At 42.9% G+C, this 17,263-nt stretch overlaps 1 protein-coding gene across 4 annotated transcripts in view; it reads left to right on the forward strand.

The window, feature by feature from the left end:
* The window catches only part of PIAS1 (protein inhibitor of activated STAT 1), a 43,390-nt gene that overhangs the window by 23,610 nt on the left and 2,517 nt on the right, over window positions 1-17,263 (forward strand). For all 4 annotated transcript variants that reach the window (XM_069986058.1, XM_069986075.1, XM_069986083.1 and 1 more), the window contains exons 3-10: window positions 12,194-12,278; window positions 13,373-13,420; window positions 13,679-13,769; window positions 13,848-13,982; window positions 14,562-14,667; window positions 14,924-14,997; window positions 15,594-15,754; window positions 16,781-16,911. In XM_069986058.1, coding sequence (XP_069842159.1) covers window positions 12,194-12,278; window positions 13,373-13,420; window positions 13,679-13,769; window positions 13,848-13,982; window positions 14,562-14,667; window positions 14,924-14,997; window positions 15,594-15,754; window positions 16,781-16,911 — 831 coding nt within the window. The remainder of the gene's footprint in view (window positions 1-12,193; window positions 12,279-13,372; window positions 13,421-13,678; window positions 13,770-13,847; window positions 13,983-14,561; window positions 14,668-14,923; window positions 14,998-15,593; window positions 15,755-16,780; window positions 16,912-17,263) is intronic.

A 17,263-nucleotide genomic window follows, 5' to 3' on the forward strand; every position in this document is an offset into this window, starting at 1 on the left:
GAGCATTTTGAGTTACTTGTTTCATCAGTTCTATGGACATTGAAAACAATTGTCTGGAGCTTCCTCTTTTACTCCTAAGAGTTTTCTAGGCATGCTCTGTGACCTGTGCAGAAAGAAGGCTGAGCTCTGACACTCACTTATTCAGAGCCGCCTGATACAACATTGCCTTTAGGCAGAAGGGTGTTTGTGATTTCATGTTAAGACATTTCAGGATTCTCTGAAAGGCAATGGTGTATCTTTTAATGGTGTATCTATCTTCACAGTTTTTCCAAGCACAAAGAAATGTATCCTGCACACATATATAACCTTTAATTTAACCCTTAGGCGACCCTGGACATACCCGTACGTCCAGGGCCGCCTCCATGTGTTCAGAGCGGGGCTGCGGACCTGGGTGCCGCTCGTAGCCCGGGACTGCGGCTATTAGCGGGCATGGTCCGATCGCCATGCCCACTAATAAAGTAATTGGGTGCCGTTGTCAAAGTTGACAGCTGCATCCGATTACTTGAATGCAGCCATCCCTGGTGTCTAGTGGGGTGGATTGCTCCTCCGGGACGTTGTTGATCCCGGCTCGGCACTCTATTGCTTCCGGCTGCAGCAGCCGGAAGCAATCAAAGTGCCTATCTCATCGATCTATGCTGCTTTTTGTTTTTGTTTTTTCAATTTCACCACACTTTTTTTTTTTTTTTTTTTTTTTTTTTTCTGGTTTCACAGTGTACTTTACACTGACAATGCCTTTTTTTTTTTCCTCCCCCCTCTTACGTTTTTAACAAACGTTTGAGACTAGAAAACATTACAGCTTTTTTTTTTTCCAGCTGAAACAGCATCACTCCTGACGGTATCTGGAGTTAGTGCTCAGCCTCCTTCAATATAAAGCTGCAGTGTGATCAGCTCTATAGGCAAATTCTCAGTGACTACTTTGTGTTCATTTGAGTAAATACTTGGATTCTTTAAATGCTGGGCCATATACCCCCTCTTTCTTGTTACCTGTATAGGAAGGTGCAGTCATGGTGTGCTTCCTAGAGATGCTAGTGTTGGAGCGTAGTTACCACTTTCTCAGGCAATGCACTTGACAAAGTAAAGTCTGACATGGAATGTTTCCCAGTACTGATTCCTGTGTATGATCGATGAATGTTAGTAAGATAGTGATAGCAAGAGGATGGCTTTTCTGCACACGGTTTTGACTTGGATGAGCTATGAAAATCTCATGTCTGTTCTGCTGTTCTGGTAAAACACTTATTTTTCACAGGCTAACCGTTTATACTGCCCCCTATTTACAAAAATGTGTATGTGCATGTTAAGCATAATTTCCTCTTACTAGGATCATCTCTCTACATAGAGCCATTACTGGGGGTTTTGTTACTAGATGTTCACATAAACCGTATCTCCTCTTATTGGTAAGAGGTGGTTATTTCAATGATTTCAATCCTATAAATCATGGCGGAAAAAGGGGGTGGATACTGGAAATAAATGCCTATTATATAGCCAACCATGCTTTTCTTACACAGAACTGAACCCTGCCACAACACTGCCAGCAGACAGTCTATAGGTAACGTACAATACTTTCTCAGATATTACACTGTTGTATTCAATGATGTTTATTTCTTCATCTGATTTATCATTACACTTCCAGATTTCACTTACCGGACAAGGATTTGGCTTGAGGATTATTAACATAAAACAATTAGACTTATCCCTTCAGACTATTCACTTCAATTTTAGGATCAACCAAAAGCGTACAGAAAAGACTCAATTCACTGAATGTGAATCAGTCGTGTATTATATAGAAATATACTAATGTTGATTCCTGCTTCTAGGAAAAAATGTCCAGTATTTGATGTACAGCACTGTCCTATAGCCACATACTGTATATGCTACATACTGTGAGGTTACATAAACTACTATCCACCTTCTGTTCTCACTAAAGTTCAGCAATACTGTAAGGACAGGGGGGACTTGTGTCTGACGGGTCCAGGTACTGGAAAGAGTCTTCATATCAGACTAGGCCTCTATCCGTAGGATATCATGGTGCTGGAAATACAAAAGTCTGGTCTGCATGCTGGGAGGGCTCTTCAGGATTCCCAGATTTGGATAATCCCAGAAATACCTGGACATTAGTTGTTGACTTTGTACAGACATGCAGGGAATCGTATGGATAATAGGAGGCGTAACTCCTACTTCTCGAAGATAACTTCTTAAGAGTACAAAGCATCTAAGGCATTAGTGTTTATCCATGGTAGCCTATTAATATTCCTTCCTAAAGGCCCTTTTTAATGGAATCAGGAATCAGATTGGCCGATATGAACCACTGCTTCTCTTTTGCATTGTAGATGTTCCCTTTGGAATGCAGATTGGTGTATAGTTTTGGAGGGAAGAGTTCCAGGATAGCTTGTCATGTATTCAAGTAAATCTCTGCTCATTCCCACTCACTGTCAACACTCTATCCGCAGACTCTGCTGTCATCCACGGATTGGGCATGACCGACTGGCATGTGGGTGGTCCTAACCGGTGAATGACGGCTATCTGTGCATATAGAGCGCTGCCAGCCTGAGTGGGAATGAGCAGAGACTTACATTAATAAATGACATTTTATCCTGGAACTTTTCCCACCAAACTATATATCCATCTGCTCAGGTCACCCTGCTGTATAACATAATCCCTGCAAATTGCATTGCATTTTCATGGCAATGGATTCCATTTTAGGTACCTGTAAACATTAAAAGTAAAGTTGATAAACTGATAGTTTCAGTTAAACAAATGTTCTAGAAAGAAGTCTGATGTGCCTAAACTCTTGGCCGATAGACGAAAGATCCTTTGTCCTTCACCTGGCGTCATGTGGCCGGTCTGAAAAACTCTTAACCAGTATGGATGAAAATGTCTGCAAATCGATGGTTCATCAGACGATTGTACACTGGCTACTTAACCACCAGTCACCATCTATGTAATGTGTATGGCCACCTTTACAATAAAAAAAAAACAAAACCTGTAGTCCATTGCAGCTAGAGATCCTGGCCTCAGATGTTTACTGCGCGTGTGGATTTTCCCATGCCACAACCTTAGTTGCTGTCATTTTATTGTTTATAGCCACTTAAAGCTTGTACAGTATACTTTTAGTTTAAAAATTCATAAAAGATGAACAATCTGTTAAAACCAGCAAATAAGTTTTGACGTGTCAAATTTTTGTTTGCGTTCTCGATGCAGCGACCCCCAACAATCCGGAGAACGGGCAGGGAGCAGCATGCTCCACTTCCTGATGACCATCTTCTCCAGCATACTCTATAGACTTATAATGGAACTGCCTAGAGTAAAAGTGGAATAACACGATACAACACTATCTGTTGCTTTATACTATGAAAATACCTTGCTAGTACCCATCCCCATATTCTTTGGATCGGGATGCTTGGAGATAGGATTTCTGTTTTAATACCTGAGCATGAAACATCAGTCATTTGGGTATTTTGTGTTCTACTCGTTGTGGATTGCTTCTAGGTGTGAGTAAGTTACCTCATGCAGGATGCTATACTTTGATGTGGATCCAGCCCTAAAGAGGTACTACGGCGCGTGTCTTGTACTTCAGAGAGTGAATGAAGACCGGTTATTAGGAGGAAGGGTGGTGGCATGGGCAGTGCGGAGGCATTGCAGCCGAGGGGCTGGCGGGACAGGCCGGATGTTCAGGGAGTGCGCCTAGTTCAAGAACCAGGAAATAGACCAAAAGCTGTTGGTAACAGGGTCTACGTGGTCTATGAATGCCACGATTTCGGCATGAAAGGGACATGTAAAGTAGCGCAGTCTAGGAATTATTTTTTTTTATTTTTGTTTGGTTTAGTGCCGGAGTACTCCATAAAGCTTGAACTCTGCTAAAGACATTGGCCTAGAGCAGCTCATAATCATACATTAATCTCTCTTCATATGGATTGGTAATTGTCTTTTTTGGGAAACACCTTTTAAAAAGGTCAATATCATGATGTTCTCCCCCCCCCCCCCCCCAATTTCTCCTGAAGCATGGTTAAAAATTATACTCTAAATCTTCCATCCGTCCCCACCTGGTCACATATTGTTGCTGCTTCAGACACAAGATGTCTCTGTGAGATCTTTCTCTCCAGCTAGCGATTGGCTAGTTGGGTAGGTCCTGCAGGGAAGACATGGAAGTAGAAACAAGCAGTGACCAGCAGGGTACCAGAAGAAGCTAATGCTAGAACTGGGGTGGGCGAGTATCATTTATTTTATTTTTACCACACCCACCGCAGAATGTGTGTGTGTGTGTGTATATATGTATTTGTATCCATATAATATATTCATTTGAGCTTGGCTGCTTTGCCAATAGTTGATTACATTTTACAACTTGTGTTATCTCCTGTGCCTACTCACCACCTTTGCATGGGCTTTGGTTTATTAAGAAGTCACATTTGTTAAATTAAATGTATACATCTTTATAATATAGCACAATCCAAAGAGGATGACAAGCCTTAGTTATTGTACTTAGCAGGATTTACAGTCTAATTTACACATTACATGCATAGCAATTAAACCTGTCATTATGATTGTAGTATCTGGGTGGCACCCATATTACTCAGAAGAAAGCCGTGCAACATAAACTGCTCAGATATTGGCTGTGTTGGTGACTGAACCAAGTCCTGAATGGTGCAAGAAAATTGTGACCGCAGTGCTGCTGTGCAATGTCCACCATCTGCATTATATAGCACACCTCATTGTGCAGGAATCTCCGTACATATAATTGTTCATAAGTGTATTGTAATTTAAAACTTCATAGTACCTGCATTTTAATGAGAACTAAAAAAAAATATGCATGATTTTGTTAGATTAACACTTTATAATGTTAATGGAGAGTGTAACCAGCCGGTTACTGGACCAAAGGAGGACCCGTTCCACTTGGGTTAGCGCAGGAGTACTGGGATGTATAACCAGACATATATACCAACTTCGTATATCCACGGCACATATAGTCCAGCCACGAGAGATATAAGGAACCGATTACTTTTATTGCAATATTACAAGGGCCTTTCTCAAGCTGGAGAAAGGCCCTTGTAATATTAAGGCCAAAACGCGTTGCAATAAAAGTAATCGGTTCCTTATATCTCTCGTGGCTGGACTATATGTGCCGTGGATATACAAAGTTGGTATATATGTCTGGTTATACATCCCAGTACTCCTGCGCTAACCCAAGTGGAACGGGTCCTCCTTCTTTGGTCCAGTAACCGGCTGGTTACACTCTCCATATACTCCTTTCCCACCCCTGGTGGTGACACCCCGGAACAGCTGCGGAGTACTACTTTACATGCCATCAATAGAGTTGTGCCTAACTTTGCACAACTCCGCCAGGTGAGTGTTTTTTTTGTAGTTACCTACTACCATACACCTGATCCTCACCTACTGCACAAGGAAGCACCCCCGCCTTCTCCCCTTTTCTCACTTTATAATGTTGACAAGGCTGTTGTTTAACCCCCTCTATGGTGCACAGGTATTTTTCAAGAAATGGCACACGAGCAGGGCTGTTTGCCAGTAGTACCCATGCAGGTATTTCCTTACCCTTACTTGTCTGGCCAATCACTGTAGATTTTGCACACCACTTTGATATGCCATGACACAGCATTGGATTGATAATGCTAGAACTTTGTTAGGGGATAATTTACAGTACAATACTATCAATAGCTTGCAGAGGGAGAAAAGGATACTGATGTATTGGCTTTGTGTTGGGTAGTGAGCGCGGAAATAAGGAACAACAAGGAGGGGGTTATGCTAAGAACTAATGCTGAGATGAGAGAAGCTTTGATTTACCTTTTAGTGACCCTGAGGATCCTCTAGAGCAGTGGTGTCAAACTACAGCCCTCTAGCTGTTGCAAAACTACAATTTCCATCTTGATGACATCCTTGTTCTAGAGCAGGGGTGTCAAACTCAAATACACAGTGGGCCAAAATAAAAAAATTCTGAGTTTATTGACATTTTCAATATAAACAGACACAAATAAACAAAATATAGTCAGAGCACGGTACAGAAAATGGTTCAGCACATGTTCATCTAAGTAATATACCTATATATTCCAGATAATCTAGCCGTTGAGTAGGCCACAGGGCTCATAAGGAAAGGAAGTGAAACGAACTGGAGAGCCAGAAATACCGAACTTGAACGAACCAGGCCCGTAATGAACTTCTACAAAGCTGGGCTATGAGACAAACTTAGCACACCATAGTAAAGGAAAGAAAAGGCACTCCAACATGACACTCAACAGGTGACCTACATGCGCCCCGGTATGCCGGGGAAACAGACAAGAGGGGACATAGACAACAGAGACTGGATGAGGGACAGAACAAGAGGGTGGATCACATTTAACAACTAAACAGACAAGTGCGGGGCACGGTGCCCCCATGCGGTATGGAGAACAGGACTTGTAAACCACACAAGGTTCATACTAGAAGTGGATTCATACTAGAAGTGTGGCAAAATCAGCGGAAGCCTCAAAAAGGATCCAGGGGTTCCACACTTTGGAGAAGCCCTCCGTGCAGTCATGTACCTCCACCACCAGCTCCTCAGCCCTTCGGATAGCTTTTAGTTCATTATGCCATTCAGTCATGGTAGGCACCACTTTCGACTTCCAATGTCTCGGCACTACTGTTCGCGCTGCGGCCAACATATGTCTAAGCATACTTTTTTTTCTGAGTGGCCATGGTGCCAGGTAGATGAGAGAGAAGTGCCAGTTGAGGGGTATGTGGAATCGGCTTACTAGCATACTTTTCATAAATCCGAAACACTGCGCCCCAAAACTGTTGGATCAAGGGACACTCCCACCACACATGTAGCAGGGAACCCTCCTCGGTGAGGCACCGCCAGCACCTATCAGACACTTCCAGGTACATTCGGTGCAATAGCGTAGGGCATCTGTACCATCGTGATAAAAGTTTGTAATTCTTTTCCCTGGAGTGCGAATCAATGGACAAGCCGTGAGAAAGAGCAAATTTTCAACTCCTCTTCTGGGGAAAAGGAAACTCCAAGGTCTCTCTCCCACGCAGAAAAGAAAGGTGCTCTAGCGGCACAACCATGATATTTAATGAAGATTGCATGCAGCGTTGCTGGCACTGCCTATCCTAATGTAATTTTCCCCACATAAGTTACCCATTATATCCCTAAAACAGTAGGTAATCCCATAATTCTGCCCATGTAGTAGCCCCCCCTAAATAGTGCCCCACATACTAGCAAGGCCTACTATTAGAGACCTACATAGTAGCCAGCCCTCCCGATAGTGTCCCACATAGTAACAACCCCCAATAGTGTCTTATATAGTAGCCAGCCCTCCCAATAGTGTCTTATATAGTAGCCAGCCCTCCTAAGTGCCCAATATAGGATCAAGCCTTCCCAATAGTGTCTTATATAGTAGCCAGTCCTCCCAATTGTCTTATATAGAAACCAGTCCCCAAAATAGTCTCATATAGTAGCCAGACCACCCCAATAGTGTTTTTTTTTATATATATAGTAGTCAGCCCTTTCCAATAGTCTTTTATAGTAGCCAGCCCTCCCCAACAGTCTCTTAAGTAGAAGCCAGTCCCCAAGAATAGTCTCTAAAATAGAAGCCAGACCCTACTGTAGTTTGACTGCCCCCTTAGCTTGGACTCTTCCTTCCTGCAGCTGCAGGAGTTGCCCGTCAGAGGATGCACGTGATGACTTCACCACATTGCCAGCGTTGGGGCACTACTGAGATACTTCTACGCCAAGGGCTAAAAACTGCCTGCGGCCTACGAGATTATAATATGGGTGGTCCAAGCAGCTCCACCCATATTAGAATCTGCTGCAACGTCAGGTGGGACAAATTTGACACCGCAATAGAAAAGAATGGCGGGCCATAAATAATGGCACGACGGGCCAGAGTTTGACATGACTGTTCTAGAGGATGGAGACAGGTTCACACATTCCCATGCCCAGACAGTGTGTGCACTGCATCTCCTGCACTTATTGCTTTCACTATCACTTACTTCCTGTGTTCTTTCCTGCTCTGTCTGTTACTAAGACAGGATTCATCTAACAGGCAATGGGAGGGCAGTTTTGCAGAGAAGTGACACTTTTTTTATAGGCTAAAATTTTAGAGCTGCTTTTCCAAAGGAAGGACTTTTTTTTTTTTTTTTTTTTTTTTTAATAAAGAAATCTACAAATTTGTTAGAAATTGCTTAGGCTTTCGAGGGTATTTGTTTTGAAGTGCCAATTATCATTTAACTCAAAGTGAATGTAACAGTATAAGCAATGAACAAATAAGTTTCATACGACCTGGGCGACACAGCTGAGCAGATTCTGATGCTGTCGTCCATTTAAAAAAAAATGCTGTTTTACCTTTGCTAATCAAGTAGTCTGCCACAGTTGGAGGTGAGCCCAGTCCCCCTTCCTCCAGTGGTCTGATATCTCCTCCCTGGGGGACGTTCGCCTTTTGAATCAAGTCCGGGCCTGGCTCTGCCTCGGCACATCACCCAGGGCAGGAGATAGCGGTGTGCTGGGCCCTCCTGCAGTGCACCGAACTACTTTATTACCATATATAGTAAACAGACCAGGTCTCAGGACAGCACCATCAGAATCTGCACAATGGCGCTAACAAGGTTGTATAAGGATATTTTATTGATTATAGTGGTACCAAGCAGCCGGTCAGCTCAGAAACTGCCTCTAAAGCTGCACCCACGGCAATGGGAGTAAAAAATGGGGCAGGAGATCGGCAGTGTGGACAGGTAATGTATTAACTGTTTATTCAACCGTCGTCCATGCATCACTATTACACGTAGCTATGCCCGCCAAACAATTTTGGTCAGGGCCTAAAACAATCAACCAATCGTTTCATTGGCTGATTGTTGTCTGATTTGGCTGATTATTGCTTTATGTAATAGGGCCCTAAGGGGGGGTTGAAGGTTACATTCCCTTTAAGGACCTAACTCTTCAGTTTCTCTTACCCTTGCTTGTTACTTGGCTTTTATGTATAAAAAAAAGTTTGTTTTTCTTTTGAGAACAAAAAAAAAACAAAACAAAACCAAACCCTACAATGTAACAGGAAGTTCTGCAAAATGTGTGCTCGGCAGAATGTTCCAGAAAATGGAGAAATAGCCATTATGTGACATCTGATTATAAATTTACTGTAAAAGAAATCAAGTAACTATATGCAGACTATAACCTTTAATCTTATTTGAATTAATGGGGTGGGTCTTGTGTCCCTGGATGGTAATTCTTCTACTAAGTGGAACTTATATTGGCATATATCATCCTCAAAGTTCTGCAGTGACACTGCTACAATAGTATAAGAAGGAACCCTAATATAGCATTTTGTGGCAAGAGGCTCCCATAAACATTACAGAAAAGTTGTCCAAAGCTACAGATTTTTGACAGGACCGGCTATGTAATGTATGGGGAAGTCCGGTCTCCCAGCAGGTAATCTTGACATAAAAGAATTGGGAATGTTAAATATTCTTCCGTGGTGATAAATCCCCACCAGAAGTGTCTGGCAGTGGCTTACTCCCATCCACCCTTTGAAAATGCATGACGACTTAGCTGCCCATGTATCTGTGTGGGGGGAACTTGGAGTAATAGCTGTGTTCTGCCAAAAAGCAATTGACGTTGTGTAAGCACTGAGTCTAGTTAACCCTCATACCGAGTTGCTCCAGGGGAAGGCAGAAACCACCTATTAAAATCTCAGACTGACTTTGCCATACAGTGGTAAAATAACCCTCCTTTGATGCATTGTGCAGAATCCATCCCAGGAAGAACATTCTAGATTAATACCAGTATCAGTGTGTGTTCTACTCTTAAATCTAGCCCTACTTTTGCAAATACCAATACGTATTACAATGTTCCATAACGTTACGGTTCAGACAGTGCAGTAATGCTTTTGAGATTAGTCATGGAATTGCACCGATTAACGAAAGTTTGTGCAGCGTTCATTTGTTGATTTCTTTAGGATGCTAAAAAAAAAAACCCCACCAAACATTTAGTCCCGCCTGTACTGCTGATAGTCGTATAGTACATCAGTGTTGGCTAAACAGCAGCAGCACAATTCTTTTTGGCTGTATTGGTTTGTACACACAGGTTTTTTTAGCCCATATTTTTTTTTTTTTATGTATATAGTATATTAATCTACAACCCCAACTGTCTGGTCACATGACAGCAATGGGGAAGGGGTGTGTGTTCATTCAGGACTGATAGACTGCAGGAAGGAATGAGCAAGACATTTGGGCACAGTATAGCAGCACTCTTTCCAGGGAGAGGGGGGTTACAACTATGGAGAGATTACCCCCACAGTCCTGTCCCCTAAGGCAAGCCCCAGCCTGGATCTGCTATGATTTGGAAGGTGAGGGAGACTTCCTGGGTCAGAGTACAGTGCTTTAGACCCCGCTATGCAGGCCATGCCCCTCCCCCAACTCGCGTTCCCACCCAGTACAGGGAGCTCTTAAACCAAATCAATGCTCTTAAATCAAGTCACAATTTTGAAAAGCTGAGCTCTTAAACCAAAGCGCTCTTAAACCAAGTTACTCTTAAACCAAGGTACCACTGTATTCTAAGGATGCATTCCCACGTTCCGTGATCCTGACGGATCACGGACGTGGAATGCATGTACCAGAGTCTCCCCGCACCCGGACAGCATCTGTAATTAGATGCTGGGAGCGGGGGAGACTGTATTCATAAGCGCGGTGCTGTTACTATAGCACGGCGCTTATGAATACAGTCTCCCCCGCTCCCAGCATCTAATTACAAATGTTTTCCAGGCGCGGGGGGGACTCCGGTACATGCATTCCACGTCCGTGATCCGCCAGGATCACGGAACGTGGGAATGCGGCCTTAAAGTACTTGAAGGGGTTATTCAGAATTAGAAAAAGCGGTTACTTTAAAGGGAACCTGTCACCCCCGTGCCGGGGTGACAGGCTCCCGACCCCCCGTTAGAGACCCCTATACTTACCTCATCCCGCCGGGTCCCGCTTCTGGATTCGGTCGGGTCCCGGAGATCTCAGCCGCTGCAGCCCGGCGCGCGCGCTGACAGATGAGTCCAACGCTCATAGAGAATGACGGAGCGCTGGACTCTCCTGTCATTCTCTATGGGTGTTGGACTCATCTCTCAGCGCGCGCGCCGGGCTGCAGCGGCTGAGATCTCCGTCACCCGACCACCTCCAGAAGCGGGACCCGGCGGGATGAGGTAAGTATAGGGGTCTCTAACGGGGGGTCGGGAGCCTGTCACCCCGGTACGGGGGGTAACAGGTTCCCTTTAAAACAGCACCACCTGTGTCCTCAGGTTGTGTGTGGTAATTTTGACCGTTGTTTTTTAACATGTTGAAAAACTAACAGCTAGTATAGCAACAATCTGCTGCCGTTGCTCCAAATAATAGAAGCGGCGGTAGCCGATCGCCACTGTCTCCTATGGGCTCCCCCCAGCCACAGCTATAACAAGCACCGACAGCAAGCGGTTAACAAGGAGCAAGCTAGCACTCCTGCTGATCGCCCCGTGTAATAGGGCTTTAAAGTCTCTCTTCAGCCTTGTCCATTGGGTGACCTTAGAGGTATATTTACACATGGCAGAAAGTTCTTTGCCCGAAAATTGTTTGATACATTGGAATGGGGTTGGCAAGCATATGGATTTCTGCAAGAAAAAAAAAATCTACTGAAAATCGATGTAGAAAGTTACAGATTTTACACTTTCGAATCTTTTCTTTCTCCCCCTCCCCCCTCTCTCCATGTTGCTCTGTCTCCCCTACACTCGTAGCAGCATGTGATCCAATATCGCCTATCCACAGCTATGTGTTTGCTTACATAGACTTTAGTGGGTTCTAGTTTGTGCATTGAATGACATGTGATGTATCTGAACACGATAGCCTTGGTTTCATTGTCTGTATGGTAATCGCTCATTATGAGAAATTTTCTTTTCTAAATCTACGAGGTGTTTCAAGCCTGTGCATTAAAAAAAAAACTTCTGTTGCATTAAATGGATGCTTGAAAAATTCACATTGTTGACCACCTTTATAAAGTAAGCTTTGGATTGTGTCTTGTGTTCTCCTTGAAGAAGCATTGGCAGATACAGCAATCTGCGGCCCCCGCAATCTCCTGTAAGCTTCTGTGATAATATTTTGACTCAAAAAAAAAAATAAATCGAGGCGAGTCAAATAGTGGATGAATGTAATGCATTTATTAAGATCCTGATCCTAATGTCTTGTCCTTGTGTCTCTGCAGCCTCCGATAACAGCCAGCGATTTCAAGAAACATGCTTTGCATTTGCATTAACACCACAACAAGTCCAGCAAATCAGCAGCTCAATGTAAGTCCCCCCTCTTCCTTTCCTAGTACCCCCCTCCCTTTCTCTTGCAGCCATGCCTCCCCTCCCCCTCCTCACGCCTCTCACTTGGCAACTGCGCTGGGCCTATTGAAATCATTGTGCCTGATGGGGGCTAGAGTTACATCTGTGGCTGATGGTGAATTAAGTGTTATATTGGCAAAGAGTTTGAAGCGAGCGATACTGGGCTGCCCGCACAGGCGCCATATCCCCTATCCAGTTAACTCTTTTCTGACCGAAGCAAAAATCTCCCCCATCCTATTTTCTGCATGAGCAGAGAACTTTTTTGAATTAATTTGCGAGCCCCCAAACAGCAGCACAAACCTCAGCTTCCTAGACTACATACAGTGGGTGAAATAAGTATTGAACACATAAGTAAATATATTTCTAAAGGTGATGTTGACATGAAATTCTCACCAGTTATCTGTAACAACCATCCAATTACACAGACAAAGAAAACTCTAGCTGTCCATAAATGTAGGTTGAACTTGATGGGCTCTTGGGTGTTTGTTTTTTTTTTTTTCCTTTTTTTTTTTCCTTCTCCAACCTTATCAACTATGTAAGGCTTGGTTCACATTATGTTTTTGCAATCTGTTTTTTTGCAAAAAACTGATGCAACCATGTGCATCCGTCTTTTCAATCAATTTCCATTATAAAAAAAAATTATTTTTTTTTGCGTACACAAAAACGTGGTCGACCTCATTTTTGTGCCCGTTAAAAAAAGATCTGTTTTGATCTGTTAGTTTTTGCAAAAATGTAGTGTGTACCCAGCCTTAGGTATGAGATGTTCAAAGCTCAAGCCCCCCTTATCCCTGTAGAATGGTCACTGCATGCCCAGAGTGCTCTCATTCTAGTGAGTAGGGTCCAGTTCAGTTTGTATGTCGATTGGTGTTTGCTAGAAAGCGAATCACTAAATGCTGTTAGATGGCTGCTGCCATAATGTACAGTAGATTAAATATATTAGTATATATATAAAGTATTGCTAATATTTTTGTTTGCAAATTATTTAATTACTAATTAAACTACTTTTTTTTAGTATTTTTGTTTTCTCCTCAAAAATTCACTTTCCTTTTTTGCAGGGACATCTCTGGAACAAAATGTGACTTCACAGTCCAGGTGCAGCTCAGGTAACCCAATGGCTACTTTCTTTTCTGCCTGTCTTAGGCCTCATTCACATGTCTGTAGTTGGAACTGTAATTACTGACAGAACATAGAACCAATGCATTTCAATGGCCCTGCTCACACATCCGTACGCAGCTGTGATCTTTAATGCAAAAAAAAAGACAGGACTTAGTGCAGACCCGCAAGAACAGGCTGTTCTACGGCCATGTGGATGAGAACAGAGTTTCTAGTATCATGCTCTAATCTTGCATCCTTCTCCACAGGTTCTGTCTGTCAGAGACTAGCTGCCCTCAAGAAGACCATTTCCCACCAAACCTGTGTGTAAAAGTCAATGGAAAACCCTGTAACCTGCCAGTAAGTAGGGCTTCTGCTCAATGCTTGTCTAAAGACCCCCTTTCCCTTTCCCCTTTATTCATATTTCTACTCTTCTAGGGTTATCTTCCACCAACCAAAAATGGGGTTGAACCAAAGCGACCAAGCCGACCAATCAACATTACCTCACTTGTACGTCTGTCAACAACTGTTCCCAACACTATTGTCGTGTCATGGACAGCTGAAATAGGACGTGTAAGTTTGCCAAGTTTGACATTTTATTTTTGCCTTTAAATGGAAACCTATGTTTGTTTTTTTTGTCTTTTATGGGTCATTGACTCACATCACTGAGAGAGAATTTTAAAATCTTCACCTAAGGAGTCTACTAATGTCATAAATGTTTACACAGAGTAGTCCAGAGTAATATATTCCATGGGCTACCTTCATGGCGCACACGTGAAATGTGTGGTAAATCACATGATTATTGCCATGTCACCCCTGCCAAACCGGTAACACGGTCCAGGTAGCTAAGATGGGCAATAGTTTATTGAGGAGCAAATCTGAACTGTATTACTACACTGGTAGAGAGGGTATATTAGATGTTATATTACATAAGTGTTTGAAAACTATGCTTTTCAGCTCTACAAATGAGATGGGTACACACACATACGACAGCGTCTTTAGGCATGTCTGCCTGATAGGGAGTGCAATTGTGTCACTGCATGCCCCTTTATAGCAATGGCCATGGCGATATAACTTGTATATCTCACTTCTTGATCCTCTTGGCTTTTTTGTGAATTGTTGGGGATAACCTCATTGTACTCTGATCTGCAGAATTTTTCACTGGCTGTATACCTGGTGAAGCAGTTATCTTCAGCCATCTTATTGCAAAGACTGCGAGCAAAAGGAATCCGCAATCCAGACCATTCCAGAGCACTCAGTAAGTTCTGCCTTTATGATGCTGATTTATAATAGTGTTCCATGATATTCCCTAGGGTAAGCTCTCTGGAATTAAGGGCGCTCTATAAATAAATAATAATTATAGGGTTTCACTACTCTGCAGACTACCATTTGGGCCTGGGAAATGGCTGTAGAGTTAAATATATAGACAAGGTCCATTCACAAAACAGAACGATATTTGTATAATAGGGCTATATAGTGTTATATGAATAATGAATTTTTGTTTTTCTTGTTAGTCAAAGAAAAACTCACAGCTGATCCAGACAGTGAAATAGCAACAACAAGTTTACGGGTTTCACTCTTGTGTCCGGTAAGATATAATACAGGCCGAGTGCTTTATGGTTTGTCCACTTTAAAAATATGATCTTTAACCCTTTCACGATCATATTGATCCCATAAGCTGATGTTCCTGTGTCCTCCCCCTTTCCTCTGTCCCCTGCCGCAGTCACAATCTTGTGGCAGGGGAGAGAGGGGAGGGGGCAGAGTGCACGGCCAAGCGCCCTGCCTTCCCTCCCCCGCCGGCCTCCGTAGCCGGTTTACATGGCTACCACCGGGGCTCTACGATCACTTCGCAGAGCCCCGATGGACACCGGACAGAGAATTCTCCCTCTGTAGAGGGAGAATTCTCTGTCAGGAGCCATATAGATGCTGCGGTCGTGCTGACCACAGTATCTATACGGTTAACTCTGAGCACACACATTCCTTGTTTGGCCCTATAAACTTCCCGAAGGGTACATTCACACATAGATAACAGACCCATTCATTTCTTATGGCCCTGTCCACCCATCCGTAGGTGGATCCATGCCAACATTGGACTTTTCAGTATCTTTTGTATCTAGTAGCAAGGTAAAACTCACAATGTGATTCCGTGCATATGAAAAAGTAACCTGTTTGGTTAAATTTCAGCTGGGAAAGATGCGTCTGACCATCCCCTGCCGATCACTTACCTGCTCCCACCTGCAATGTTTTGACGCCACATTGTATATACAAATGAATGAGAAGAAACCCACATGGGTGTGTCCTGTGTGTGACAAGAAGGCCCCATATGAGCATCTAATCATTGATGGGTAAGTGTTGGGTCTTTGTAGTTCATTCTCAAGATGAATGTTTGATCCATAATGCATCCAGCCTCCCATTGCTATTAGAGAGTGAACGCTGTTTTGTAATCGATGCAATTCAGTGGTCACAATAATGAGATTTCCTTTTTCCCTTTATAAGGGGAGAATTTGTCTGGAATGGATGATGTAGCTCACTAATATAATCTTTATTTAAATATGGCGCCAACATCCTCTATAGTTTTTTACAATACAGAGGCTTTATGAACTCTAGGGACATTACATTTGAAGAGCAGTGGGAACCCTGTATGAATGAGCTTGTTCTCCTCTGTTAAAGATTAGTCCTCCCACAGTTCAGCCAAGATGGTTTAGTTATAGAAAAAAACTGTAAAGTGCAAAGCAACAAACCCCTAATATCGTCTTCCCCAAAAATCTGCTTCACATCTTCTGCCTCTTCTAATTGAGGCCCATTTTGAAAGTTGTCTCTTGTGTCTTCTCTTATACACTGCTGCATGAATCACTGACAACCTGTGGCGGATGTGTAATCCAACACCACACCATCTGAAATCTTATAGTGCTTGAAAGATGGCCACATGTAATTTTACTCCCCTCCGCTTTTCAGAGGGCATTTGGTGTAACTCTACACCACATCTTGTGTAACTGGCCGTCTGCTAAGTAACATGACACTCTATTAGCAGGGCGTTCCCCCCCCCCCCCCCCTCCCCCACCCCACCCCACCACCTTCTTTCCCTTCCCCCCTCTGCAACCAAGTATACTCTTTCATACTTGTCACTGTTGAGGTGTATTATTAAGCATTGTTTTATGATAACTTGCACAATTTAGAATTTGTCTATGTAGTTCATTACAATTTAGATCTCATAAGGGTGCCTGATTATTTCACTTTTAATGAAATATGGCTTTATTGGTGTCTGTTTTTACTGTCTTTTTTTTATAGTTTGGTGGCAACATGATGCATTGTGCTAAAATAGTGGTCTTATATGTAAATAGGATGATGACTTAGATTGTATGTATCCCTAGCTTGTTCATGGAGATCCTAAAGTGCTGTACAGACTGTGATGAGATCCAGTTCAAAGAAGATGGTTCCTGGTCACCTATGCGGTCAAAGAAAGAAGTGCAGGAAGTCACAACCTCACTTAATGGAGTGGATAGTGAGTACTGAGGTTTCCTATCTATCATATGTTATTTACCGATCTGCTTCCAAACCGTGGTAACTGTAACGTCCTAGTGCAAATGCAAAGAAAAATAAGAAGTGTAAAAAAAAAAAAGCGCTTATCGTTTCTTTTCAGTTCAAACAAAAAAAATTGCTGTCCGTGGCAATGCGACATATTCCCCCAGGAGCATTTAAAGAATATTATTTTGGTCTAGCACAGGGCTAGTAAAGGTGTGAGTGTGTGGTGTGTTTTTTTTTTTTTTTTTTTTTTCTTTTTATAACACGGCTAGGCTATTGGGAATCTCCTCCTGGGGCTTTGTGGGTTCACAGTTCCATGCAGACAATATTTA

Source organism: Dendropsophus ebraccatus, chromosome 1 (genome assembly GCF_027789765.1).
Source record: "Dendropsophus ebraccatus isolate aDenEbr1 chromosome 1, aDenEbr1.pat, whole genome shotgun sequence".
Taxonomy (NCBI): domain Eukaryota; kingdom Metazoa; phylum Chordata; class Amphibia; order Anura; family Hylidae; genus Dendropsophus; species Dendropsophus ebraccatus.